This window comes from Marmota marmota, unplaced genomic scaffold (assembly GCF_001458135.2).
Source record: "Marmota marmota marmota unplaced genomic scaffold, marMar, whole genome shotgun sequence".
Classification (NCBI taxonomy): Eukaryota; Metazoa; Chordata; class Mammalia; order Rodentia; family Sciuridae; genus Marmota; species Marmota marmota.
Window position 1 is genome coordinate 46,438,503 of NW_026000229.1, and position 26,310 is coordinate 46,464,812.

General features: G+C 45.8%; 2 protein-coding genes and 1 long non-coding RNA gene across 4 annotated transcripts; 1 reads left to right on the forward strand and 2 right to left on the reverse strand.

Moving 5' to 3' along the window:
* Nucleotides 1–1,184: 1,184 nt before the first annotated feature.
* LOC125613330 (growth arrest-specific protein 7-like) lies at nucleotides 1,185–7,311 on the reverse strand. The gene has a single exon (XM_048793198.1). The coding sequence runs from the start codon at nucleotides 4,285–4,287 to the stop codon at nucleotides 3,070–3,072; it is 1,218 nt and encodes a 405-aa protein (XP_048649155.1). The 5' UTR covers nucleotides 4,288–7,311; the 3' UTR covers nucleotides 1,185–3,069.
* Nucleotides 7,312–10,044: 2,733 nt separating this feature from the next.
* Nucleotides 10,045–13,525, reverse strand: LOC107138268. Its single transcript, XR_001502987.2, has 2 exons — nucleotides 13,391–13,525; nucleotides 10,045–12,265 (listed from the first exon to the last, which is right to left on the reverse strand). It is a non-coding gene; the product is annotated as an uncharacterized LOC107138268 (long non-coding RNA).
* Nucleotides 13,306–22,307, forward strand: Klhl33 (kelch like family member 33). Of its 2 annotated transcripts, none has more exons than XM_015480875.2 (4): nucleotides 13,306–14,161; nucleotides 17,627–18,551; nucleotides 18,678–18,845; nucleotides 18,943–22,307. In XM_015480875.2, exons 1-4 carry the CDS (start codon nucleotides 13,417–13,419, stop codon nucleotides 19,493–19,495), a joined length of 2,391 nt encoding a protein of 796 aa, XP_015336361.1. In that variant the 5' UTR covers nucleotides 13,306–13,416; the 3' UTR covers nucleotides 19,496–22,307. The 2 variants fall into 2 exon arrangements, with proteins under 2 accessions (XP_015336361.1, XP_048649022.1); XM_048793065.1 differs by having other exon boundaries at nucleotides 14,034–14,153.
* Nucleotides 22,308–26,310: the final 4,003 nt, after the last annotated feature.

Consider the following 26,310-nt stretch of genomic DNA (forward strand, 5'->3'; position numbering starts at 1 on the left):
AGTGTATTTTCTAGCCCTTTCTGCTTTATTTTGCTTTTCTTTATTTCCTCCTATTTTTAAATAGCTAACTTCCCTTTCTTGTTTTCTGGAACTTGGAGAGTTGGTGTTTTTTTCAGGAGCTAGAGACCCCCTACCTACTCTTATCATTGAGTTAGGACACATCCTCTGTCCACTGGCCCTGCTTGGACTGGAATGTGGTTTGAGGCTGCTGGTGTAAGGATACTGCCCAAAAAGAGAGGAAAAGAATGAAAATACTTTCTTATCCAGCTGTACAAGTGCTCCTAACTCAGTATCAAAACTCCTTAATAGAATTGTTGCTATCCCAGAGAAATGTTATATGGCTTCTTATCCCATTGACTAGCCACATTCCCCTTTCTATTTACTTTTCTAGGTGCCTGCTTCTCTTCTCCACTCTTCAACTCTGTTTTCCCTAAAACAGAACCTGTTTTAGAAGGAGTTACTATTGAGTGTCGCTTCCTGTGTCATCCAAATACCCTGGATTTACTGGGAAATGATGAGGTAAAACAAAAAAGAAAATATCTTTTTACATCTTTGCTTGAATCCACCTATTCAGTGAGGACATTCCAAGAATAAGATATGCAGTATTATTAGAATTGGGGTACTGTTAGAAACCCTACTCTAGAATTGGGTGATATCACCACTCCAGTTTATCCTGCTACTTTATATATTTTAATCCAAATCTCTCCCCCCTGAATTTAGATAAATATTAAAACTTTCCCCATACCCTAAAGTTTCAGGGGAACTAAACATACTGGTAGGCTCTTCAAAGGAAAAGTCATTTCTTTCACATTTTTATATCCTGGCTCCCAATTCTCTTCAGTCTTATTAACTCTAGATATGTTCTCTTACCTCCCAGACTGCATATTTTGGTTTTTTTTTTGTTTTGTATCAGGGATGAAACTCAAGGGTGCTTAACCACTGAGCCACAGCCCCAGCCCTTTTTAAATTTTGAGATAGGGTCTCACTAAGTTGCTGAGCCTGGCTTTTTTTTAATTAATTTTTTAATTTATATATGACGGCGGAATGCGTTACAATTCTTAGTACATATAGAATACAGTTTTTCATATCTCTGGTTGTATACAAAGTATATTCATGTGTCTTCACACATGTACTTTAGATAGTAAGATCCATTACATTTCACCATCATTTCTAACCCCATGCCTGCCCCTTTCCCCTCCCACCCCTGAGGCTGGCTTTTAACTTATGATCCTCCTGCCTCAGCCTCCCAAGTTGCTGGGATTACTGGTGTGTGCCACTGCACCCAGCCCTCTCACACCGCTTTTGAAAGACAATTTCTATACTCCCACACCTAATCTTTCTCTTAGGCCCACCTGTTTTGACTCACCTTGAGACTGATATTGGGCAGCCAAACTTAACCTTCCTGGCATCCTTAAGAGGCAGACACCATAGTTGTAGTCAAAGGCATCACTTTTTTTTTTTTTAGTATATTGAATATCTTTCTAAAATAAACTATGAGAAAGCCATTCTAATTCAATGGAAGAGATGCTGAAAGATTCAAGATCAACATCCATTATTAGCAATGTAAAACAGAGGGAAAGATCCATGAATTATGCTGGTAGAATTCTGTCCCCATGGAAGACGGAAGGGTCAAGCCGAAAGCCATCAATGGGAAAGATGAAGAAAGATGGGCTCTCAGGGCAGGGGTTTCTGGCTAGAAGCTGTTCCTTGCTCACTGGGTCAATTTTTTCTCCCAGCCTCCTCAGGCTGGTTCTCTAGGCTAAGATGGGGTAGATGGTGTTTGCTGTAGTCGAGAAAGAAAGCGGCTGGCTGAACCCAGGGGTAGTGCTGAAAAGAGTCACGCTTGGCTCAGGCTTCTCTAGGGAAGATGGACAAAGGGAAAGGAGGTACTGGCACCAAGCGAGGGCTCTGTGCAGGGCTCTGGAAAGTTCAGAGGAGCTGGAGGCCCAGGTGGCAGGGCATGCCTGGATAGCAAAGAGAGTCTGCAATGCGCATACAAGGGACAGCAGTCCAAACCCTATCTTGCATAAGCAGATGGAGTCTGACAAAGACTTGCCCTAACCTGTCTCTCATATGGGACAGACCTAGCCCTATTAAGCCTTTGGTGGGCAGCCTGGGAGAGCCGGGGTCAGGATAGCCCAGTGTTGGACAGGACACCATGGGAGACAGACCCATGTGGTTTCTGGCTCATCTCCATCTCTCAAAGCTTTTGGACATGCACACAGCAGGAGGAGATCTCCCTGGCAGAGAACTTTGGAAAGCTCCCTCTAGTGAGATGGGCAGGGGTGGTAGGGTGGGGGTGGGGACTGCCTTGAGAAAGCAGCTGAGGAATGGGTTGATTGGGATTTCCAAAGACTTCAGAGATGATGCCTGGTCTGATAGGAACCGTGAATCAATGCTCCGACTTGGGGCTAATTTGCTGAATGAGGTAGTTCCATCCTCACCTCTCTGGGCAGGGTTGGTCTGGGAAGACAGAAAACAGGCCTTCCCAAGACCCATGGGGATGAAAAGTGGCCAAGAAAAGCCAGATTTGGGCTCCCAGAACGCAATGAGAAAAATAGAGAGAGGGCCGTAAAGGATTCTAGGTGCAGGCTGAGCTGACGGCGCCTTCTATCCATGATTCTGTTCTTAATATTGGCTTGGAGGCAGAGACAGCTCTTCCCTGATCTTCCAAAGCCCCAGAGATAAAGGGACCAGCTGGAGGATGGGCTTTGGGGCATCCAAGGGCACAAGTTTGTGACGGCCACCCCTGTGGAACTCAGCAGGGACCACAAAGTTCCAGCCTCAGTTTGTTCTCAGAGCAACAAGCACGGCACGGGGTTTGGGGGGGGCTTCAGTCTTGAAGACAAGGGCGGGGTTGCAGGTCTGTCTTCTTGGCCTGGGAATATTTGGGATTCCCCAGCTGAGCCATCCAGATCACCCTTCTGGAATTGCCAGCTCTCTCCTCTCTCCTCAGTGGACAGGAGAGTGGGTGGGAGGGCAGCTTCACCCACCGGGAGCCACCTCCCCCTCTCCACAGGACCCCCAGCCCCTCTCCTGGGCAGGACCCCCGGGGCCGCACAGGCGTGTCTAGATCTCCATGTCCACGGGGCGAATGTTGCCCGTCTTGTGCTCTCTGACCCACAGCTCTCTGTCTTTGGCCGGGTCCACTTTTCGAAGCAGTTGGTCCACAGGCTCCACTGTGCTTTGGTTGAACATGTCTGTCTCATGCCGCAGCTGTGTGTGCTGACACAGATGTTGCCGGATCATCTCCACCCTCTCCACCTCCAGCCGCTCCAGCTCCAAAGTGGTGGTCACCATCTCTTCAAACCACTTGGACTGGGCCTGGTTGTAGAGGTCCACACGACGCATGAGGTCGTCACCAGCCTGTGTGGACTTTCTCCATGCCTTCTTGATGTCCTCCTCTGTCTTGTTGCTCAGCTTGATCTCCAGCTGCTGGGTCTTCATCTCCAGGTCTCTCTGCCGCTCTGTGAGGGCTTTCCAGGACTTCTCCACCGACGCGCAGCGGCTGGTGAGCTGCTTGCGGAGGTCAGCGATATGGTGGTCACACTTTTTCATGTCTTTCTTGAAGTTCTCATGAAAGTTCATTAGGGGCTTCTCTACCTCGCTGTGAAGCTTGGTGGAGAACTTGAGATGAACCTCTGCTTTATCTGCCAGACTCTTCTTCACCTGGGCCCAGGCTTTTCCCAAGGAGCCTTCCTCCTGTGCAGCCAAGAAGTTCTGAGAGAGCTTAGCCAGGTTCTTTGCATATTCTTCTTCAATCTTTATCCTCTCTCGGTCGAATTCAGACATTTCTTTCTGCATTTGTTTGCCCTTCAGTTGCTTTTGGAGCAGCAGTTCGAACCCAGCCACCGTGCCATTGCCTTGGGGATCCTTCTTATCAGCCCAGAAGTAGTCACAGTAGCTCCACTCGGTTGGCTTTAGCAGTTGCTGTTCAGGCATGGTGTCTGGGTGAAGGAATGTCACGCAATTTATCATCTTCTCTGTGGGATCAACTTTATTTTCAAGATTATATATTTTGTCTTCATTGCCTGAGGTTCTATCTTCCAAATGGTCTTGTCTGTTGGTGATACTTTCCATTGAACTTTTAAGTTGGTTTAGTGATTCCTTCACTTCAAGGATTTCTTCTTTATTTCTTTTCAGGACCTCTAATATATCTTTACAGAAGTGATCTTTCATCTCCTGAAGCGAATCTGTTATTTTACTGCATAACTCCTGCTCTCTTATATAATTCTTTAAGTCGTAGAACAGTTTTACTAAATACATCCTGAACTCCTTCTCTGACATTTCTTCGATGGATTCTCTTATGGGAGCAACTTGGTTGTTTGGGGCACTTTATTCCCTTGTTTTTTCATTTTGTTTGTGTGTCTTCCCATCTAGCCATGTGGATCTGAGGCAGGATAGTTTCTACTCTGTAGATTTGAAGTGTCCCTGAAGGTTTCCAGAAACTCGCAGATCCAGGCTCCGGTTTCTGTAGGCTCTGCCACACTGCAGGACCCAGAAGGCTCACCCTCAAAAGCATCACTTTTGAGGAGGGAGGTGTGTGAAATAAAAACAAATACAGGAGAAAGAGCTGAAATAGGTGTACCTTTCCTGTACTATGTAGGCACTGCTGGTAAGCTGGGGGAAACAAGGCTCATCATGATTATATGCCTTTTCATTCTCATTCATTTCTGACCCTTTCTATGTCCATCTTCTGCTTCTCTATCCCACACTTACTATAGAATGCCTACATAGTACTCCACAGCAGATACAGGCATCTTCTGCCAATTATGCATACACCCAAAGACCAGAATGTTGGGTTTTAGTCTACCTGAGACCTGAATGGAGGGGCAGTGAGGAAAGAAGAGGGAGAGGTAGGGAAAGGAAGGACAAAAAATGATCCAGTTAATCCAGCTGACTTGCAGAGACTCTGGGTCCCAGAATGAAACTTGCAGGTGGATATGACTGTATAGGCAGAATGAATCTTCCAGACATTCAGCCAGTTGACATGATTCTCAGACTCTTGAATGGCATGGGGCTCCTAATAAGGGGAAATAGAAATGTGGTGAGGACTGCACTGCCTCTAAAGTACCCTTCTGCTCTCCTCTCACAGTTCTTACATTCTCTGTGTTCACTCCCTTGTCATTCTCTCCACCTCTTTTTTGTTTCTCTAGTCTACAGAGGGCACATTCCCACAGATCATGGGACTCATGTTCTTGGTAAGGCTCTCACAGAATTCACCTGTGCTGGACATTCAATGGGCATGGGGGATGGGTTAGCATCAGGCACTGAGGCCTATAGAAAGGAAGGAAGGTATAATGTTGAGAATAATGCTTGACTCTTCCCCACCCATTGAGGGATTTTAGAATTTTAGGGCAAAATAAAAGGGTGTTAGAGATGCTTCTCCATCTCATGGCATGATGGTGGAAGCTGGGAACTCACTCTTGTGGCTTCTGTCTTGTCATGAAACCATCCTTTCTTAGGGAACTCATCTCTTCTGTCACCTTTTTGTTCCTCTAGAATTCTGTTCCTTTCTTTTCTTCTACTGCCCTGCTCAGAATTTAGAAAGCTGATTTCCTTTATGTCTAGAGCAAGGATTAAGAACTCAAAAGTCTACAGGAACCTGTGACATAATAAAGAATAATGTGAATTAAGTAGGAACTGTGGCAAACTGAAAAGTACATGCCTTGTCTCCAGGGACAGCAGCTATCGGTTCCGGCAAAGTACATCATGTAGGTTGGAGGCCCAGAATTAACAAGCCTGGATCTTAAATGTTGGCAATATATTTTGAAAATTGTGAATGCTGTGCCCTTTGAACAAACCTCATTTGCATATCCAGTTCATGACCATCAGTTTTCAACCGCTGCCCTAGAGATTCCCTTACCAGAAGTTCTTAAGATGGTCCTGCACATTGGTCAGGCTCATGAATAGGACAATGCCATGTGATAGGTGCCCACCTGACTTAAGAGCTCCAGTTCACATCTGCACAAAGGAAGGAGTGGTAAATAAGGATTAAAGGTAAGGCATTGCTTGTCAGGTAGAAGCAGAAATAGAGACTTGATGGTGATAGCTCTGGGCTTCTTATGGGGGTCAGCCTCCTGCTGTAGCTCACTTCCTCACTCACCACCTGCCCAGTCATTCACCAGGTTTCTTGTAAAACATATGGAGCAGTGGCAAAAGGACAAATAGCACAACAATGAGTGTAGCCCACCAAGTAAGGAGGAACATGATGAGCAGGCAGGGTAAAGAGCCCAGTAGGGAGAGTCAAGGACTGTACCAGTGGAAGGAAGGGTATCAGCCCTTGCAGTACCACTCTTGCACCCAAGGATTCTCTCCTATAATTCCAGCAGCTCTGAAGGCGGAGGTAGGAGGATTGCAAGTTTAAAGCCAGCCTCAGAAATTTAGCAAGACCCTAAGCAACTCAGAAATACTCTGTCTGTAAATAAAATATAAAAAATGGCTGGGACTTTGTTTCAGTGGTTAGGTGCTAGAGGAACATCTGGAGATGGTCCAAGTTAATCAGTTCTGCCAGCCCTGGACCTGACCCTAACACCCGTCCATATTAACCAGGCAACTGGGTAAGGGAAGTGAAGTTGATAAGGGCATAGGAGTAGAGGAAACAGTTGGAGATGATGGGAGCAATGGCATTCAGCTCGGCTTTGAGAGTGACGAAAGGTCAGCCTCCAAATTAGTGTCGTGGGATCAAGATCTAGAGAGCTGAAGACATTGTCTTCTGGTTTCCCTTTCCCTGTTCTCAATTCCTCATTCCCTTGCACACATGTACCAACACCCACTACCATGTTAGGAGACAAGTTTCATTTATTTTGAGGACTGGAGAGATAGAAAAGAGGCTTAAGCATTAGGCCCTAGAAACCAGAGTTAGGGCTCTGGGAGTCATGAGAGAAAAGGTAATTAACAGTGTCCGGAGTAGAGTGGGGAGGGAGTTGAGAGGAGAGGGCACTCACCAATAAGAATGAAACGGAGGGGCACATCTATAATTAGTGGGACAATGTGGCACACTCCTATAATCCCAGCAACTCAGGAGGATAAGGCAGAAGGATCATAAGTTCAAAGCCAGCCTCAGCAACTTGGTGAAACCCTAAGCAACTTAGGGAGAACCTGTCTCAAAATAAAAAATAAAAGGGACTGGGGATGTGGCTCACAGGTTAGGCATGCCGGAAGGTTCAATCCTGTAGGAAGCCGTTCTCGCATGTGATGGGGCACCTCCCGGATTGGGTGTGAGGCGTTCTGGCCAAACTGTGTCGGAGCTATCCCCACCCTCTCCAGGTGCGAGAGCCTGTCTGTGTGGGGGTGTGACTGACCACTGACCCTTAGGCCAATCACTGACCCTGACCTTGGAATGCTGCCCCCCTCGACCTTCATTGGATGGAATTTTCCCCTGAATTTCTTGTTCCCCAATAAAAGGCCACTCCCTGGCGTGCTCTCTCTCTCTCTCTCCTGCTAGCCCTGAGTAAGCCTTGCTGCCCCACAGGGTGGTTCGAGGTGAGGGCCGTCTTGGACCTGGTCATAGAAAAAGGTAATTGAGTCTGTGTGTTTTATTTTGATCTCACTAGTTAACTTCTATGCCACGAACCTCTTTAATGAAACCAGCATGCTGGTCGCCTGGTGGACAATCCCCAGTACCAAAGTGCATTGATTTCATGCCCTTTTTCTCAGACCATGAGCATGGAGTCTGCCTTCAGCCTCCTAATGTCAGCTGGAATCCTCAGTGCCACTCTGTCCTCTGCCCTTTCCTGCTTTATTTCAGCCCCCATTGTCTTCCAGTTTAGTTGGTATCTTGGTAAGAGGCTTAGGGGAGAAAGGAGAAAATGTGGTAGACAGGGCCATCCCAAGAGTATAATTTTGGGAGGAAGAACAGCAAAAGTGGGCTAATTTCTCAGTACCAAGGAGTTAGATAGTGACTTAAAAAAATGGAGGTGACAGTGACTTGCTGGTGTTCTGGAGATGGTCCAAGTTCAAACAGCAAAATTTAAAGTCTACCTGTAAATCAAGGCAAAGTATGAAAATGGTGCCAGTCTTCTATCTGCCTCTCAACGGTCTTTTCCCTTCCCATTTCCAGGAGGTTTAGCACACCTCACTCCTTCTATCCTTTCTTCCTATTAAGACACCTAGGCTCCTTCAACTCTTCCCTCTGTGCTTCCACTCTCCTGACTCTTTAGAGTAGTGGGCTCTTATTCTCCTATGTGGGACCCTCCCTAGGATAAACTGTACTCAGTCATTGGCTTTTTTTGGGGGAAAGCTATGACAAGAAGGAAGAGCCTTCATGAGGCTATCTGCTTGCTCACCTTCCTCATTGCTGTAGACTTCATTCTGTTTGTGTGTGTGTGTGTGTGTGTGTGTGTGTGTGTGTGTGTGTGTATGGAGGGGTACCAGGTATTGAAACCAGGGCACCTAACCACTGAACCAAAGTCCCAGCCATTTTTTATATTTTATTTAGAGACAAGGTGTTTCTGAGTTGCTTAGGGTCTTGCTAAATTGCTGAGGCTGGCTTTAAACTTGCAATCCCCCTACCTCAGCCTTCAGAGCTGCTGGAATTATAGGCATGCAATACTGTTCTGGGAGAGGCAGGACCTTTGGTCTTACAACTGCTGAAATCCCAGCCATGTGGGCACTCCAGCCCCAGGCAGCTCCTATTCCACACACCCACGTCAGTCCTATTTCCTAAAGCATCTCAAATCATATGGAAGCTTGAAAAATGCGATTCAGATTAGACATTCCTTTATAAGAAGAAAACTCTACCCCAAAGCAGTAGGTCTGGTTAGGTAGATACCTCCAGTATCAAAAGGGAGAACAGAAGTATATGCCTAGGGGTAGCAGGAGTAAATTTAATTATCAAAGAACATCATACAATTCACTAACAGAGTCATAGGGAGAAGAGGTAAGGGCTGGTACCACAAGATAACTGCCTGTGCACTTTTTTCTATTCTTTGTGGGCCAGTAAGGGTACAGCCCAAGAGTGCTCTTCCACTGAGCTATATTCCCAGTCCCCACCCCTTTTTTAATTTTGAGAAAAGGTCTCCCTAAGTTGCTAAGACTGGTCTTGAATTTATGATACTCCTGCTTCAGCCTCCTGAGTTTCTGGGATCACAGACTGTGCCAACATGCCCAGCTGTATACTACTTTTAATGTGAGTGATGAGTGCATAATCACTTATACCCTAATCCTCTGGGGAGGTAGAAACCAGGGCTCTAGGTCATTCTGCACAGAAGGCAGGTAGAAGGCTTTCTTGATGGTGCCAAATGCCCAAATTGAAGAGTATGGTTCACACTATGCTCCCTTGGGAATAATCATAGCAGGGTATTAAGAACAAAAGTTGGACCATTCGTGGAGAGAAGGATGAGAAGGAATGCACCCCTATCCTGGATAGCCTCTTACCTTGAGGTTCCCAGAGGACTGGCCCCATCCAGGACTCCAGGAGCTAAAGGGAAGAATATAGACAAAGTGCCCCTCAAACTGCCCTCTGGACCATGCCATTATGGGACCACATTTGCTAAGAAAATATTTCCTATTTGAAAGAACAGCAAGGAGAGTCACTGACCTCCCTTCACTCAGCTAGGATCCTCATTACCCCCTTCCCAGTGAGTCAGTGACTTGTTAGGCTAGAAAGGAGGGAATTTTGCCTCCTAACTCATCCAAGGACTTAGATGACTCTGACTGGTCTGATGATCAATTTGCAAGTGACAAAGATAATTGGAATTCAAGGGTCTTTTCTGAGACTTTTCTGGGATCCAAGGGGAGGTGACTTTCTGAGGCATTCATTCCCTTTAATTTCTCAGCCACCTTCCTACTGTCTCACCCTTCTACCCAAAGAAGCTAGAGGCTTATTGACTGAGGTCTCAGGAGAGGAGTGTCCCCAGGAATGAGAAGAGAATCAGGAAGAAGAAAATAATTTGGACCTGACAAAAGAAAGGCAAAAATGTGAATGGAAGGGGAGGGATATCTCCTCCCCCTCCTCACTTTCCTCATCCTAGCTTAATGCTCCTCTCAACTCTATAGTTCCCCTTCCCACCAACCTTTTCCCAGAGAGGAGTCCTGGCAAAATGGCCATCCTTTTATTTTTTTTCCTCAAACTGCAAGTTATCCCTCCCCACGCCAGAGGGGTGGATCTTAAAATTGTAAACATCCAGGAATAGTAAATAATATTTCTTATCTACTGTCCTCCCCCCAACCCCACTCTTGTTCAACACTCATCCCAACAGATCCTCAGAATAAGGCCTCTTTTCTTTCCCCTTGAGGAGCTGTGATATAGAGTCTCTCCCAGCAAAACCATCCAATTTCAGGTCACTGTCCATGGGAATCTGCTTCACCAGCTCCTTCTCCTTATTTAACTTGGCCTATTCAGCTGCAGCTGCTTTTGCCCCCCACATACAATCCCACATATTTCCCCATTGCTCCTTAGCCTCTTGTAGCCCCATCCAATTCTCACTGTCATTCCCTCAGCCTCCTCACCAACCTCAATTCTCTGGCACCTGCCTTAGATTCCCACTCATACAGACCAGTGTCACTCTCAGAAGAATAGTCACAGTCATCACACCAACCACCAGTAGCTTATCTTCTGGATCTATGTTTAGCTGCTGTACCCAGTGTTTCTGGAAAGGCAGAATGCACACATCATAGAATGTTTATTGGCTGAGTTGATGCCCCCTTATGTGATTTGAAAGATTTGCCCAAGCTGGAGTCACAGTGCAAGGTAAGACCTTCCAATACAACAGACTTGAGACAGAAGTACAAAGAGGGAAAGAATCAGCATTACCCAAATCCCAAAGTGTCCTAGCCACAGCTACAGTGTTGGCAGAAGCAAAAATGATCCCCATGGAAATGCCAGGCTCTGGACCGACCCAGGCTATATGAGATGAAGAAATATGTGCCACCTAGGAGAAGAGAAAGGAAGAGCTGGTCTGTGATCTCAGAGATTCCTAACAGGACTGGGGGCTCTGAGAGATAACAGTCACAACAGACTCACCAGCCTTCACTTTGCCATTGGCTGAGATGCCTGTGATAGGCAAGGTGCTAATCTTAGTGACTGAGGCCAAGAACAGGATGATGAGCCATGTGAGCCCTGGGTAGGAATGAGAATTCATTCATTCAGGCCTTGTTCCCTAAATACCTTCCTACTTCCCAGAGCTCTGAGCTCATACTTGTGTCTGCCTGAGCAGTCATCCAAGGCAAAAGCAGATAGAATATGACACCACAGATGATGAGCACATAGCACATCCATGGAGCAAAGAAGTGAGGGAGGAGGTCATTCCAGTGCACACTAATTCTCCAGCTCTCTTCTCCATTGCTCAGAAGTATCCTCTACGTTCTCTGGAACAAAGTCTCTCATCAACCTACATACCCTACTTTGGAAATCGTGAGCTCTAGTCTTAACATGACCCAGCCAAAGTGTTCTGGCGTCTTGCCAGTCCTGGCCCGGAAATTATCTGGATCATCTTCTCAAGAGTGTGGCTTGGCACAGGACTTCTCTGCAGAGGTGGAAGTCATGCTGTCCTCTGGCTGAGACTGTACAGACATGACTGAAATGCCATGACAGCTCTGCAACCAGGAACATGGTGACAGGAAGGATTTGGGGGAGGAGGGAAGTCCCAGGCTTTAATGGAAGTGAGTGGTGGCTCAGACAGCAGATTTTTTCCTATCTTTGAGAGTTCTCTGTGGGGCATGGGTCTTTCTTACCATGGTGGAGCCACACAGAGCCTCCAGGAATTGTTGATTGTGGCACAGATATCCTGGGACTGTAGAATTGTCATACCACTCATAGCTGGATCCAAAGTCCCTGTCCTTAGAGGCAGATGACAACCAGAGGGCAGCTAGAGGTATGTCTCTGAAATGTATTTCCTCCACTTACTGATGATGGCTTAAGATGCTGGCTGCATTGTTTTGCTACAGGTAGTCTGGAATGTCTGGTCTGGGAAAAAGGGTATAGAAACTGGTTATTATCTTCCCTTTCCCTAGCCTAGTTACCAAGAGTTGCCTCTCTAAGTCAACCCATTTTGGGGAGTGTGGCCTGAGGATTAGACTTACCCAAGGAATGGTTACCAGGGTATGAGGGCTGTAAATGGGGAAACAGAGACAACTCCAGAAGTTGGAGGGAATGCAGTATTGGTAAAATCACCTTCCCATTCCACCCCCATAAGAGCCCACTCACCTGAATCGTTTCTTTCCCTTGATAAGTCTGCTTCTTTGGTCAGCCTATCAAGATTGGGCCAGCCCTTCTATAGATGAGGGCATCCACCCCTAGCAGCCTTTGGCCCATCCTAACTCCCTAGAGAGGGGAAGGGAAATACATTTCAATCCTCTTCCTAAATTCTTTCCCCAGGATGATACCCATAACTAGTGATTATCCTGTTTTAGGATTTTCAACCAAGCATTCAATCTCAGGATGAGAAAGAAGGGAGTAGCTGTTGGTGTGCCTCCTCAAACACTGGGAATACCTGTGTATACCCAGCCCAGGACACTGGTCCCCCACACATTCCCCTTGTTTTGTCCTCATTCCAGTGGTCCAGGTTAGAGTCTTCCAAAAACACAGTGCTAGGTTTTGGGATCTCACCTTGGAATACAGAAGAAGCTCTGCTCTGCCAAGGTGAGGCACCTAGTCATGTAACACTGACCCCCATCACTTCACTAACCCTTTCTCCTTTGCCCTGTGCAAACCAGGCCAGGCTGTTTGCGTTTCATATCAGTATTGTTTGCTCCAGGGTCCCAAGTTTATCATGCACTGAAGAGTCATAAGTCAAAGCCCAGGACTAACTTAAATCACTCTTCTTGTCCAACTCAGTGTAGTCCAGACTCTTCAGCCTCCTACTCTACAGCCCACTGGGTGGCCACAACCCTCTGGCCTGGCTCACTTTACCAGATGCCCACATGCTCCTTGGCCTCCAAATTCCCCTCACTCAGCACCTCCTAGTGACTTACAGGTGGAAGGGTAGGGGAGTCATCTCAGGACAGAACCCAGGAGATTGGGTGTCAGAGTTTGGGCACTGGGAGCCCAGCCTTTAGCCCTCTTGTACCAGCTATAATTAGCCAGGTGGGGCTACTGACTGGGACACGGGTGAGTTCCCTGTGCACACAGCAGTCCCAAGTAGAGAGAGTGCTCAAGTGAGAGAGCAAATAGAAGGCTGGTGTCTCCTAATGGGAACTAAAAGAACGGGGGCAAGATAGGAGGGGTTGGGTCCCTGGTCTTGGATCTTTACATTTCTTGCATGCTCCTTACACTGGGTAAACCCCATGCTTGGCAGTGGTTAGCCCACTACTCTAGACTTGAGTGTCACCTTAGGGTGGGGGTGGGAGATTGGAACAGGGGAGGGACTGACAGTTCCATGAGGTGAAGACATGGTACCTCTGGTCTCTCTGGATACAGCTAAGATGACCTTCTCTCTTGTCTGCTCACCTGCAGCAATCCAGCAGACCTAGGCCATGAGCCTCTTGGACACAGCACATCATCCCTCGGACCTGCAGCCCGTCTCTCTTCCCCTCCAGAAGGACGGTTTTGGACACCCTTTGCCCGCTGAAAGAAACTCCTGGCCTTCTTCCCCAGATGAGGATCCTGATTTACTGTCCTTTCCTCTGCAAGAGCATGGCCCCAGATCCCTGGTCCCAGGGAACCTTCCTTCCCCTGCTTTGTTCCTAGAGGAAGAGGAAGAGGATGAGGACGATGGAGACACAGCCAAGCTGGAGGGACTGTGTAGTGAGGAGCATCCGAGCCAGTTCTTCGCAGAAGCCCAGAGGCTGCGGGAACACAGGCTCTTGTTAGACGAGGAGGTGACAGTCAGGGGGCGGGTGTATGGTGTGCACCGGGTGATCTTGGCCGCAGTCAGCAGCCTCTTCCGAGACAGGCTGCTGAGCGGCGGAGCGCCGCGGCTTGGCTTCAGCCTGGATGTGGCCCCGGGGGGCTGGGAGGCCGTGCTGACCTTTGCCTATGAGGGGGTGCTGGGCCCCGCCTCATTGGAGGATGTGCTGGCTGCGGCCGATGCTTTGGGGGCGCCCCGGGTAAAGGCCGCGGCACAGCGGAGATGCGAGGGACCAGGAAACGCCGGGGAAGAAGAAAAGAAGCTCAGCCAGGCAGAGGAGCTGAGGGAGAATCTGCGCAGCATAGAGCTTCTGTACCGAGAGGGCGTCGGGTGTGACCTGGAGCTGGAGGCAGACGGCTACAGGTTGCGGGGTGAGGGCCTGTGGGGCATTACATGGCTGCAGGTGCAGATGCTACAGAAATGGTGTGCAAGCAGCAGGTGGTTTGAACTCCACCACAGCGATTTTGGTACTGCTGTCAGAATTTCTCCAGGGTGACGTCTGGCGCTCAGCCAGTCACCGAGAACTGCGCGTGCGCAGTTTAGTTGTTTTGCCAAGGCGTCCGGATAGATTTAAAATGACCCTTCAGGCTCTGGGATTTTTCCTGCTCACTAACAAGGAATTTTCAGCCAGCTGGCTGGATTTAAGGGTACAATCCGTGGCAGTAGAACAAGCAGAAAGTGACTGACTCAAACAGATTAACTAGAGGCCCTTCTTGGCATCTTCTGTAGTACACAGGAAAAGGCAGAGGTATTGGGTGGAAAACAGTGTGTCAACAGTGTGCTTGACAACATGGCAGATCTTAAGGGTTCTGCAGCTAATGAGCAAGGTCTGGTACTGTTTTTTTTTCCAGAATCTTAAGGCTAGCAGGCCATGGCACTTTGACTTTAGTCACTAGGAAAGCTAAGTAAAGTAGGGTTGAATAAATTGAGTATTATTCAGATTCTTCTAATACTTAGTGAAGTACAGGGTACCAGGAATTTTTACACATGACATCTCTCTCAATTCTCACTGAAAACTAGTGAGATAGAAACCATTGCCCCTAGGTGCAGATAAGGAACATTAAACTCAAGAGTTCTTAGCTGATGAAAACACGAATACAAGCTCACTCTTATTAGTTCAGTCAGCTTCCACTAGGCCTTGCATTACTTCCTCTGCAGTTATACCAAGATACATACGACTTGGAAAATGGATGTGACACTTAAAAGTTCAAAGTTACAAGGAATTAGTTTAGAAATTATCTAGTTCAGCTCTTATAGTTTACTGACAAAGAAACCAGACCCCAAAACATGTCCAAAGTCATATAGTTACTGCTCGGTACAGGAATGACTGGGGACCAGAGTGTTTCTGGAACTCCCAGAAGGAAAACTATCCCAAAAGCTTTTTTTATCATTTCTGATAGCACTTGATGGAAGGGGACTTTAAAATTTCATAAAAAAAAAAATTTCACTGGGGCTTGAAATTTAAATATATCCCTACCACCGTCTAGGAACCCCTCACTTAAAGTGTTAGGAGGCAGTGACAAGAACAAGTGGTTGTAAGCCCTTTCATAGTTGGATCTGAGCTACAGGTTGATTGATGATATGGAAGCTGAGTGGCTTAGAATGTAGATATTCTCTGACAATATATAATGGAAAACTATCACTGACGTTCTTGGGAAGTGCTAGGCCACTACCTACTGCTTAAAAAGACAATGGAAAGCCATATCAACATCAGTTACCATTTGAGAGAGGCACATACATCATATTGGGCCAAAACAGCATGGAGTTAATAAACCTCACTAAGAGTTTGGCTCCTCTGTGACTTGTCAGAGAGGACTTCTAGCAGCATTTCCCCCCTTTTATTATGAAGCATCTCAAGCATATAGAAAAGTAAAGAGAATATTAAGATGAAAAGTCAAATACTTTTCATGCAGACTTAACAAATAACATCTTATTACTCATTTCATCTCTATTTTTTTCTAAAGTTTAAAGGAAGTTTATGACATGTTTCTCATAAATGGTTAGATGAAAAAAAAGAAGGACATTTGGGCTGGGATGTGGCTCACTGGTAGAGCATATGCTTAGCATGTACTACATACTGAGTTCAATCCCTAGCACCACAAAAAACAAAACTGCTTTTCATATATCTACAATATCTTTATCATGCCCAATAAAATTAACAATAATTCTTTAATATAATATCACCTAGGGGCTGGCGTTGTGGCTCAGTGGTAGCACACTCGCCTAGCAAGCCTGAGGCCCGGGGTTCGATCCTCAGCACCACATAAAAACAAGTAAAGGTATTGTGTCCAACTACAACTAAAAAATAAATATTTTTTAAAAATCACTTAGTCCACATTTATATATTCCCAGATGCTAAAAATGTGCTAGTTTATTCAACCCAAGAACCAATAAAGGGCTATACAGTATTTAGTCATATGTCTCTTAAATTTCATTTAATTTAGCTGAGTGTTCTCTCCACATTTTTATGACTTAGTATATTGAAGAAACAAGATTAGTTATCCTATAAAATGTTCTATTTCCTGATTTTCCCTTATGGCTTTATTTTGTTAGTTTCTTTAGTTTTTTAATTTCTTACAAACTTGACTTTAGATTTAAAGGCTTAATGAGATTTAGGTTAAATATTTGACAATGTTTGTTAATAGGACAGTTTCATAGTCATGAAGGCCATGCAGATAACCAAAATACTGGTACACAAGATTGTTTGTTGCAGGTTAATGTCAATGACAATGGATGGTAATGATCTGCCCAGACAGCCACTGGATGGAAATAGAAAATAAATCACATCCTTTCTGTAAGATTCAGTTTCCTTTTCTTAAAACATGTAAATGAATTTGATGATTTTGAACACTGATGTTCCAAATTTTGTGATTTCATGGACTATATCAAGATGAGCAGAGGGAAGTACAGAGGAAAGTTGGGACCCATGGGAAATCTTAAGCATTAAATCTTAGGCAAGAGGAGATGGCAATCAGATGGGGTTGGGTTATAGCCATTCTTGAGTTGTACCACTTTTCCAGGAAAATCTAACAGAATGAATTATGGCACTGGCTCTTGCAGTTGTAAAGAAAAGAACTTTATTCTGTGAATATAGAGAGACTTATATAAGTTGCACGTTGGTCTGTTCAGTTTATTTTGTGCCCCCTTATAGAAAATACTGTCTATGACGTTGTCTTCATAACTTGATCCATCAGGATTTGTTTTCTAACTCACCTGGAACCAAAAAACTAAAGCATCTTGAAGCCACACTAAATATGAGACTCATTCAGGGTGCTCAAAAATATTTTGTGGGTTGTTTTTTTTTTTTTTTTTGTACTCGGGATTGAACCTAGGCGTGCTTTATCACTGAGTTATATCCTCAAACCTTTTTAATTTTTTATTTTGAGACAGGGTCTTGATAAGTTGCTGAGGCTGGCCACAAACTTGTCATTTTCCTGTCCCAGCTTTCTGGGTGGCTAGGATGATAGGCATGTGCCATTGTACCAGGCTTAAAATGTTAAAATTCAAATTCTTGGCTGTCTCTCCCTCTGGAGATGACCTGCATCCTCCCTTGAATATGTATTTCTTACTTTACTCCAAAAGATGTGTCTCCCCAAGATATCCTGCATTCTCCCTTGAAAGCATATCTGCTTTCCTAATAAATCTGACCAGATCTGCTAAATCAGTATCCCTGGGGTTGGGCACTGAAAGCTGCATTTTAACAGGCCTTCTGTGGTATTCCAGTGCACACCATAATTTGGCCTGTGGCCTTGGGTGGTTGGCCCACTTTGGGGTTGTCAACTCAGGATTGTGCTTTGTAACACTCTGGGTCTTCCTCTGCTTCTTCTCTCCTGCAGTGCACCGAGCAGCCCTGGCCTGTGGCAGTGAGTTCTTTGGGGCTATGCTCCTGAGTGGGATGAGGGAATCCCAGGGCACAGAGGTGTCTCTGCATACCATCTCTAGCCAGGACCTGCGACTCCTTGTCTCTTTTGCCTACTCTGGAATTGTTCGAGCAAGATGGCTAGGACTGCTGAGAGCTGCCCAGGCTGCTCTGCAATACCAAAGCTCTTCCTGCCTGGCTTTATGTCAGAGAGCCTTGGCACGAGACCTCAGCCCTGCCCGATGCCTGGCCCTGTTCCCCATGGCTGAAGCCCCTGGGTTGGAGAGGCTCTGGAGCAAAGCCCGACACTACCTCCTCACTCACCTGCCTGCTGTGGCTTTGTGCCCTGCTTTCCCTTCTTTGCCAGCTGCCTTCCTGGCTGAGCTCCTGGATAGTGATGAGCTCCATGTCCAAGAAGAGTTTGAGGCCTTTGTGGCTGCACGGTGTTGGCTAGCTGCCAACCCTGAGACCCAGGAGTCAGAGGCCAGGGCCCTGCTGCGATGTGTCCGCTTTGGCCGCATGTCTACCAGAGAGCTGAGGAAGGTGCGGGCAGCTGGGCTACCCCCAACCCTGCCCCCAGACCTGCTACACCAGCTGATGGTGGAGTCTGAGGTTCCAGGTCAAGAGAGGCGGAGGGAACCTGACAGGGCACTGGTGGTGATTGGTGGGGACGAGCTCAGACCTGATATGGCCCGAAGACAGCCATCTCGAAAAGTGTGGTGGGCCCGGGCCTTCCACTGTGGCATGGGACTGGTACGAACTGTGGAGTGGGGGCGGCTGCCTGCCCTGCCTGCCCCAGGTCGTTTCCGGCATGGGGCTGCAAGCTTGGCAGGAAGTGAACTCTATGTGTGTGGGGGACAGGATTTCTACAGCCACTCCAACACTCTGGCTTCAACTCTCAGGTATGGTCCTCTAAGAATGGGCAGGGTGTGGCAGGCCCCAAGGTGGGCAGGTGAGAGAAATTGATGATGCAACTAACTATAGGCTCCCAGAGTCATTCTTTCCATCTCTTGTCCCACTGTGCCCAGGTGGGACCCCAGTCAAGAGGACTGGGAGGAGGTGGCACCTTTATGCCAGGCTCGGAGTTTTTTCCCCCTGATGGCATTGGATGGACAACTTTATGCCCTGGGTGGACGATACAATGATGTTGCTCTCAACTCTGTGGAAACATATAACCCTGAACTCAATATCTGGAGGTAAGCAGACAGGGGGCCATCAGGGAGAAATTAGACTTGGAATAGAAGCAGAGTTGAAGATGCTGGTTGCCTGATCTTATATCCTGTTCTCCCTTAGGCCAGCACCTGCACTTCCGGCACCCTGCTTTGCCCATGCAGCTGCCATCTTGGAGGGCCGGTTGTATGTGAGTGGTGGCTGTAATGGGACTGGTCAATACCTGGGCTCATTGCTGCACTACGACCCCAAACTTGAGAAACCAGGGACATTTTTGAGCCCAATGGGCATACCTCGGGCTGGCCATGTCATGGCTGCTCTGGGAGGACGACTATATGTGGCAGGTGGACTGGGTGAGACTGGGGACTTGCTGAGCTTTGAGGCTTATGAGCCAAGGACTGATAGCTGGACTCGCCTGGCACCCCTGCCTTCCCCCCATGTGGGTGCTGCAGGTGCTGTGCTCCAGGGGGAGCTACTGGTATTAGGAGGCTACAGCCACCGTACCTATGCCCTTTCCCACCTTATCCATGCTTATTGTCCTGGCCTGGGCCGATGGCTGTGCCTGGGAACTCTGCCAAGGCCTCGGGCTGAGATGCCTGCTTGCATCCTGACACTCCCCACGGTACAGCACATAGCATTGGTTCCCACCCTGCACCAAACCAAACCTGCTGGGTGAAGAGGGAGCAGCAGTGTATCAGGGGAGGAAGGGATAAGGAATATCTTAAGGAAAGGACAGAGATTATGAGGAGAGACAGAGAAGGCTTCTTGATAGTATTTTATTCTCATTCAGTATTTTACAGCTCATAAACTGCTTTTGTACATATGATCTCCACTGAGGAAAGGGTGTTGGGGAAACCCAGGCAGCTGAATAGTTGGGTAAAATAGGCAACCCAGGAGTAATTCCACAAGGCTTAGGGATTCTTGGTAGGGGAAGTGCATCTGGTTGGGAAGAGTTAAGAAGCTTCAGTAGACACTGCGGGTGTAGCTCAATGGTATATCATTCATGAAGCCTTGGGTTCCATCCCCAGCACCAAAGAAAAAAGAAAAGATCAAAGCCTGATGCATTGGCACATACCTGTAATCCCAGCTACTCGGGAGGCTGAGGCAGGAAAACTGTAAGTTTGAGGCCAGTCTATGCAACTTAACAAGACTCTGTCTCAAAATAAAGCAAAACCAAACCAAAACAAAACAAAAGCTCCAGTAGCAAAGCATAGGAGACATACATGAAGGATAGTTAGAAAAGAAATTCTAATCCATGGATTGAGGAGAAAATGGGGAAAGGCCATCCATGAGCTTAGGCGTGTGAGAGGAACTGTTCAGCTCTCCTTTTTCCTAGCACTTGCTCCTTTCTACTGCCATTCCTGGGATGCCTCTTCATAATATTCTTTCTTAGGCAATTTTTGTAGGCTGAGTCTAGTGTTTCCAGCCTAGAGACTAGGCTTTCCATGAGAGTCTTTTGGTTTCCATGAGAGACAGAAGCTCCCATCAGAACCTGGACAGCATAGGTGACCCAGATGCCTGATGACCTCTCCAGGGCAATGAGGTGAGCGTATTGTGTGTGTTATGGGGAGATAAAGAGGCCCAGGAGGAGATGCCTACAGTGGAAAAGAAATGTGGTCTGAAGGGATGGGATTAAAGAATTTAGAGACCTATCTGGCCTCTTTCCTTCCCTTTGGGTAAACTGAGGGGCCAGAAGCACAAATGGGATAGTTGTAGTGTGAAAGGGAACAGCTGAAAGAAGAGCAAAAGGCAGAGAAGACGGAAAAGCCCTTTCTCCTTGTCAGTCTCTGTCCCCAGAGTTGTTTTAAGTTTATTTCAGGCAAGGTTGGGTCAGATGTTTTCTCTCTCCCTCCAGCCTTCTCTTTCTTGTGGACTTGTTTGGTTTTTTGCCTCTTTTTTTTTTTCTCCCTCACATAGTTAGTAATTGCCTGTTATATGCCAGGCACTGTGTGAAACACCAAGGATACATAACACAGAGAGCTCCTGATCAGAGGACAGACTTGTAAAGCAACACGGGTGTCATGGTGGATGTAGAACTCTGAGCAAAGCCCTATGAGAGTCCAGATCGTGAAGTGAGAACTCTGTTCAGGGAAGCTTCCATTGAGGAAGGCATCATCAAATAGGTATAGTCTGAACTAGAATTTTTGTTTTTTGGCAGTAGGAACTGAACCTAGGGGTGCTTTACCATTAAGCTTCAACCCCACAGCCCTTTTTATTTTATTTTATTTTTTACTTTGAGACAGGCTCTTGCTAATTTGCTTAGGGACTTGCTAAGTTGCCAAGGCTGGCCTCAAATTTACAATCCTCCTCAGCCTCCTGAGTCATTAGAGTGGCTGGGATTACAGGTGTGTGCCATTGTGCCCGGCCAACCTGAATCTTGAAGGCTGTCTAGAAACTTACCATTTGAGGATGGGGATGTAGCTCAGGGGTAGAGTGCTTGCCTAGCATGCACAGGGTCCTAGGTTTGATCCCCAGCACTGTGAAGAAATAGCATAAAATAATAAAAAAATACAGAAACTTGTCAGAGAAGGTGGAATGCATCTTAGATAGAAAAAAATGAAGAAAGGAGGATCTTCTGTGCCTTGTTTCTTCTCAGCAAAGGACAAGTGGGTATTCCAGAGATTCTTTAGAGAACTCTACTGTTGTTTCTAGCGCCCTCTTCTTTGGAGCCTTTTTGAAGACAATTCCTTTCACTTAATTGTATATTCATTCCCCACACAGTTCCCCTAAATCTTTCCTCTCTGGTGTTTTTATTTCTGCCCCCTGGGCTGCTCAGGGCAAAGAAAAATGAGTTCTTTGCCATAGGTCAGTTTTATATTATCATTGTTTAAGATTTTCATACTCCTAAAGGTGATAATGGAGTCTCCTTTGTACCTTTCTTCATTCTGTCCCTAGAAGTTCTTAACCTGTGTTTATATATTTTTGTGATTTCATTATTTTACTAAGGTTTTTTTTCCCCTATGTCTCTGTTTAAGATAGTCAAGCCAGGTGCGGTTGCACACACCTGTAATCCTAACAACTCAGGAGGCTGAGGCAGGAGGATTTTAAGCTCCAGACCAGCCCCAGCAATTTAGCAAGGCCCTAAGCAACTTAGCAAGACCCTGTCTCAAAATAAAAAATAAAAAAGGCTGGAAATGTGACTTAGTGATTAAGTGCCCCTGGGGTTCCAAAATAATAATGAAAGTGATAATAGATTAAAATTCAGAAAGGACTGAGGATATAGCTCAGTGGTAAAGCACCTCTCAATTCAATCCCCAGTACTGTGCACGCGCACGCACATACACACACACACACACACACACAAGATAGACAAGGAATATAGTTGAAAATGAGAAAGGATAAGTGGGATATATAAAAGAAAAAAGAAATTAAAGAAGAAAAGGAAGCAGGAAATTGGAGGGGATGAGAAACAGTAAGAGTTGGGTGAACGTCTGTAAACATTTTCTTTGTGATTTGTACCTAAACAGAGGCTTAAGTAAAGATTTTGCAGTGATTAAATCATTCTTGTCTGAGTTTTCTTCTTTTTGTTGTTCTGGGCTCAAACTCAGGACCTTAGGCATGTAGGGCAAGTGCTCTGCCTCTGAGCTACTTTCCCACCACTTATAACCAATGCAGACATATCCCATAAAGGGATGTTATTATTATCCCCATTTTACAGTTGAGATGACTGAGGCTCAGAGGACTTAAGTAGCTCACATGAAGCCTCAGAGTCTGTAAATGTTGAGTAGGTATTTAAACTCTGGTGAAAGGAATTGAGAGCCTGCTTTCTCTGTTCTGCCATTTCTCTAATGCAGATCCATCTCCACTGAGCAGCAGGCTTTATTCATGAAATTCATACTTGGACTCTACAAATAGAAGCAAGTAGCCAGTATAAGTGGTACTGGAGGCATAGAGGTATGGTCTTGAGGAATCTAACATCCAATTTCTATAATACATAGTAGCTGTAAATTTCAAAGGAGCTCAAGCAGAGCAAGAGGTAGTGGGTTCTTCTTTCCAACAGTTTGTTTCATTTATTAGGATACGCTGGGGCAAGTATTATTGTGCGAATTATATACCCGGTGAGACTTTAAAAGAAGGACCCAGTGACAATAGAGCCTCCCTTGCACCTTTGCCACATGAGCATGCTCTGTGTACTGCAGACTCAAGCACCAGCCTCCAGTGGGGCATGGTGGTGCACACTTGTAATTCCAGTGACTCAGGAGGCTGAGGCAGGGAGAATCACAATTTTGAGGCCAGCACTCAGAATCTGTCCCCCACCTCCGCCAAAAAAATCAGCCTCTAGTCCCACTGAGAGGGTTTATGAGATTATTGACCGTCTTTTCTTTTCCATATGCAATGCTGGAGGTTGAATTCAGGAGCATGTATATGCTAAGCATGCACTCTATCACTGAGCTACACCCCAGCCCCTAATCATGTTTTCTTTTGTAGCCTTAGTCACAGTGCTAATCAGTGACAGAGGAGGACTTAAACACAGGTCTGTTGAACTCCATAGTGCATGTTTAAATAACCATATTTTAGTATATACTATATTGTCTCCACCCATATCTTGAATTATTCCAACATGATAAACAAGTATTCCAGATGTCTCCTAAGACCTGATTTTTTTTAAAAAAAGTCTAAGATGTCATAAATTTAATTGCAAGGATCCATATAGCTCAGTGGTGGAGAGCTTACCTGGCATGCATGAAGCCCTGGGTTCCATCTACAGCACTGAAAGACAACACTACCACCCTTATAATTATGAGAGTCAGAGAATGAAAGGATGGAGAGAGGAAAAACTTAGGAAAATTAGTTGATCAGTTAACAGTTATAGATAAAACCAATAAAAAGACTGTTTAGGACTTAAATGCCTTCACGGCAGACCACCAGGAACCCCTTACCCCTTTGCATATGAGCTTTCTGGACTGTTAATCCCACGCAATCCAAAGCAGTAAGTACTTCTCCATCAAGTACCTCTCTCCTACCCCAAAACTTTCCCTGCTTTGTGTTATTTCACCCCTCCTATCTATAGCCCAATGAACATTCAATGTAAACATTGCCTTCCTTCCCAAAGTTTATTAAAATACTCTTAACTGGAGGTCCAGGGACATTCTCCCAACTAGTACCTAGTCCTAGTGCTGGTAATTGTGGAAACTTGTTCTAGGACCTGATCCTTTTCTGGCTAGCATCTACAATATCTCAATAACCACCACCCCCCTTTTTTTTTTCAGAGATGGCTAAGTCTCAAGAATTTTAACAATCCAGATTTCACAGTTTGTTTCATTATTCCTACATGACATTAAAATATTCCCTCAAGTCCATTATTTTGATTTCCAAATGCCCTCCTGACTCTAAGAGTAGCACTCAAATCCTATGTGAAATCAGGTATCCTCATTTTAATGTGATTATTCTTTTGAGGTAAGTCTGTACTCCTCTGGCAGGCCCCATCTTCCAAGAGTTGTGGACTGCTGTCTAAGGCCAGCTGGGAAACTTACTAAGACCCTGACTCAAAATAAGATAAAAATTGCTGGGGATGTAGTTTAGTAGTATAGCATTTGCCTGACATGTACAAGGCCCTGGGTTCAATCTCCAGTACCATGAAACAAAAACAAACAAACAAAAAAAGCAGAAGAAATGCCAAAGGGAGCAGGTGCTACTCTGGCCACACACCAGATTGAAAAATCAGAGGACTTGCATTCTAATGTCAGCTCTGTGTCAACCAGCTATTTAAACTTGGGCAAGCCATTCTGCACCATTTGAACCAACTATGTAGTGAGAAATAGGAGAGTAGTTAGGAAAATGAGGATAGCTGTTTCTAACCAACTGCTAAAATGTGGCTGGCAAGCTGCAAGTAGGATTGTTTGGGTTCTGTTCAATCTCTAGGATTGTCAGTCCTCTTCCCAGGCTCCCCCAAGAGACAGTGCTCAGGGATTATCAGATTGTAATATGTGTTCTAGTCTCTCCTCTCTAGACCAGTTTTACTTTTTCTCCTTTTGGATTTGCCAAAAGCTAAAGTAACAATGTCAATCCCTCTTTATGTAACTGGCTACACAGTTCCAGCAGGTGTCGCAACAGCTCCCAGAGTGTGCCTAAGAAATAGAAGTCAAGGGCTGACATTCTGGTAATAAAGCTGGCTAGATTGCTGGTCAGAGCAAATTTTATGGTTAAGTTTGTGAAGTTTTATTGTGGCTACAAATCTAGAATATTCACACTCAGGGTAGGGTGTAGCTCAGTGGTAGAGTGCGTGTAGTGTATTTGAGGTCTTGGGTTAAATTCCTAGCACTGAATAAATAAGAAGAGTATAGCTACTCAAAATAGCCACTGACCTTTTATTTAGCCTGTTCAAATATTTGTTTGCTAATATGCAAGAAACAAGTTCTAAAGTTACTTCCTGGCCAGGGTTTAGACATCAAGAGTTTAGCCTTCGTATCTTCTAAACAAGTGTCCCAAGATGGTATGGAAGTTGATTATTAATTTTTATGCAAAAGGCAGATGTATGTGGGAATAATGCGCTAAATTTGTCCATTATCGTATAACAAGACCTCTTCTAATACCTCTGTAGGTTGAGAAACATACCATTTCCCTGATTACATGAGGAGGGAAAGAAGTGCTAAGCTTTATGGATCACCATAATGTTTCCCTGGATTTGTTGACCCCAACTCTAGGTTTGTACAGCTACTAGAAAAACGTGACATTACTGCATACATTTCAGGGCATAGTTTGGATGTTGAGTAACTTGAAAATGCCAATTAATAACTGTTTGTTGGGTGAATGATGAGGGAGCATAACAAACTGTGGAAGTGAATCTCATTGTCCAGGGAGATTAGCTTGCCACATGGGTTAGCATGTATCACGGCTAACCTACCACCCAAGATGAGCAAGTCCACTAAATGAACCTTCTGCACAGTTCCAACGTGTTAGGAATTAAGTGTCTTAAAAAGTTACAGAGGGCCATTGTTTTGGACTTGTCGCGACCCCTTGCCGGCAAGGGAAACACGACACAGGATTCTTCTTTCAACAGTTTATTCAGGCCTTGAGTCATGTATCATCTTCTAGCGCCCCGCCGCCCGAACACACCCAAGCACAGCTTAATAAAGCCCCCCGCGTCCCAATCCCAAGCCGCCACGTGGATCTCTCTCATAGGGTGATAAGGGATTGCGCGCCAACTCTCCATAAAAGGAGTTGTTTATCACAGGCCACAGTGGAAGCCGGCGCCATCTTCTAATGGCGGCCACGGTCTATAAGAATGGCTTACCACAGTTCCCCCTTCTATTTTATATAACAATGCAGGCGAAAGTAGAGGTCCTATCCCACTGTGCAGAAGTGGCTGCAATGTATGGTTCAGTCCTAAGGAGGCGCCTTCCCCAGACCTGATCCCATATCAGCCGACGCCTTTTTTCGTAGGGCGGGGCGTGGACGTCAAACCCGCATGCAATAGGACATGCTTTCCTTGAGGTCCGTTGAGGGATCACTCAAGTGCAGTGCCTTGCCTCTCGCATCCTGCATCGTGGA

Excerpts from the sequence above, each read along its gene's own strand:
- LOC125613330 (XM_048793198.1), bottom strand. The coding sequence starts at position 4,287 with ATGTCAGAGAAGGAGTTCAGGATGTATTTAGTAAAACTGTTCTACGAC.
- Klhl33 (XM_015480875.2), top strand. The coding sequence starts at position 13,417 with ATGAGCCTCTTGGACACAGCACATCATCCCTCGGACCTGCAGCCCGTC. Across the intron at positions 14,162-17,626 it reads AGACGGCTACAGGTTGCGGG|TGCACCGAGCAGCCCTGGCC; the intron begins GTGAGGGCCTGT and ends TCTCTCCTGCAG. Across the intron at positions 18,846-18,942 it reads CCTGAACTCAATATCTGGAG|GCCAGCACCTGCACTTCCGG; the intron begins GTAAGCAGACAG and ends GTTCTCCCTTAG.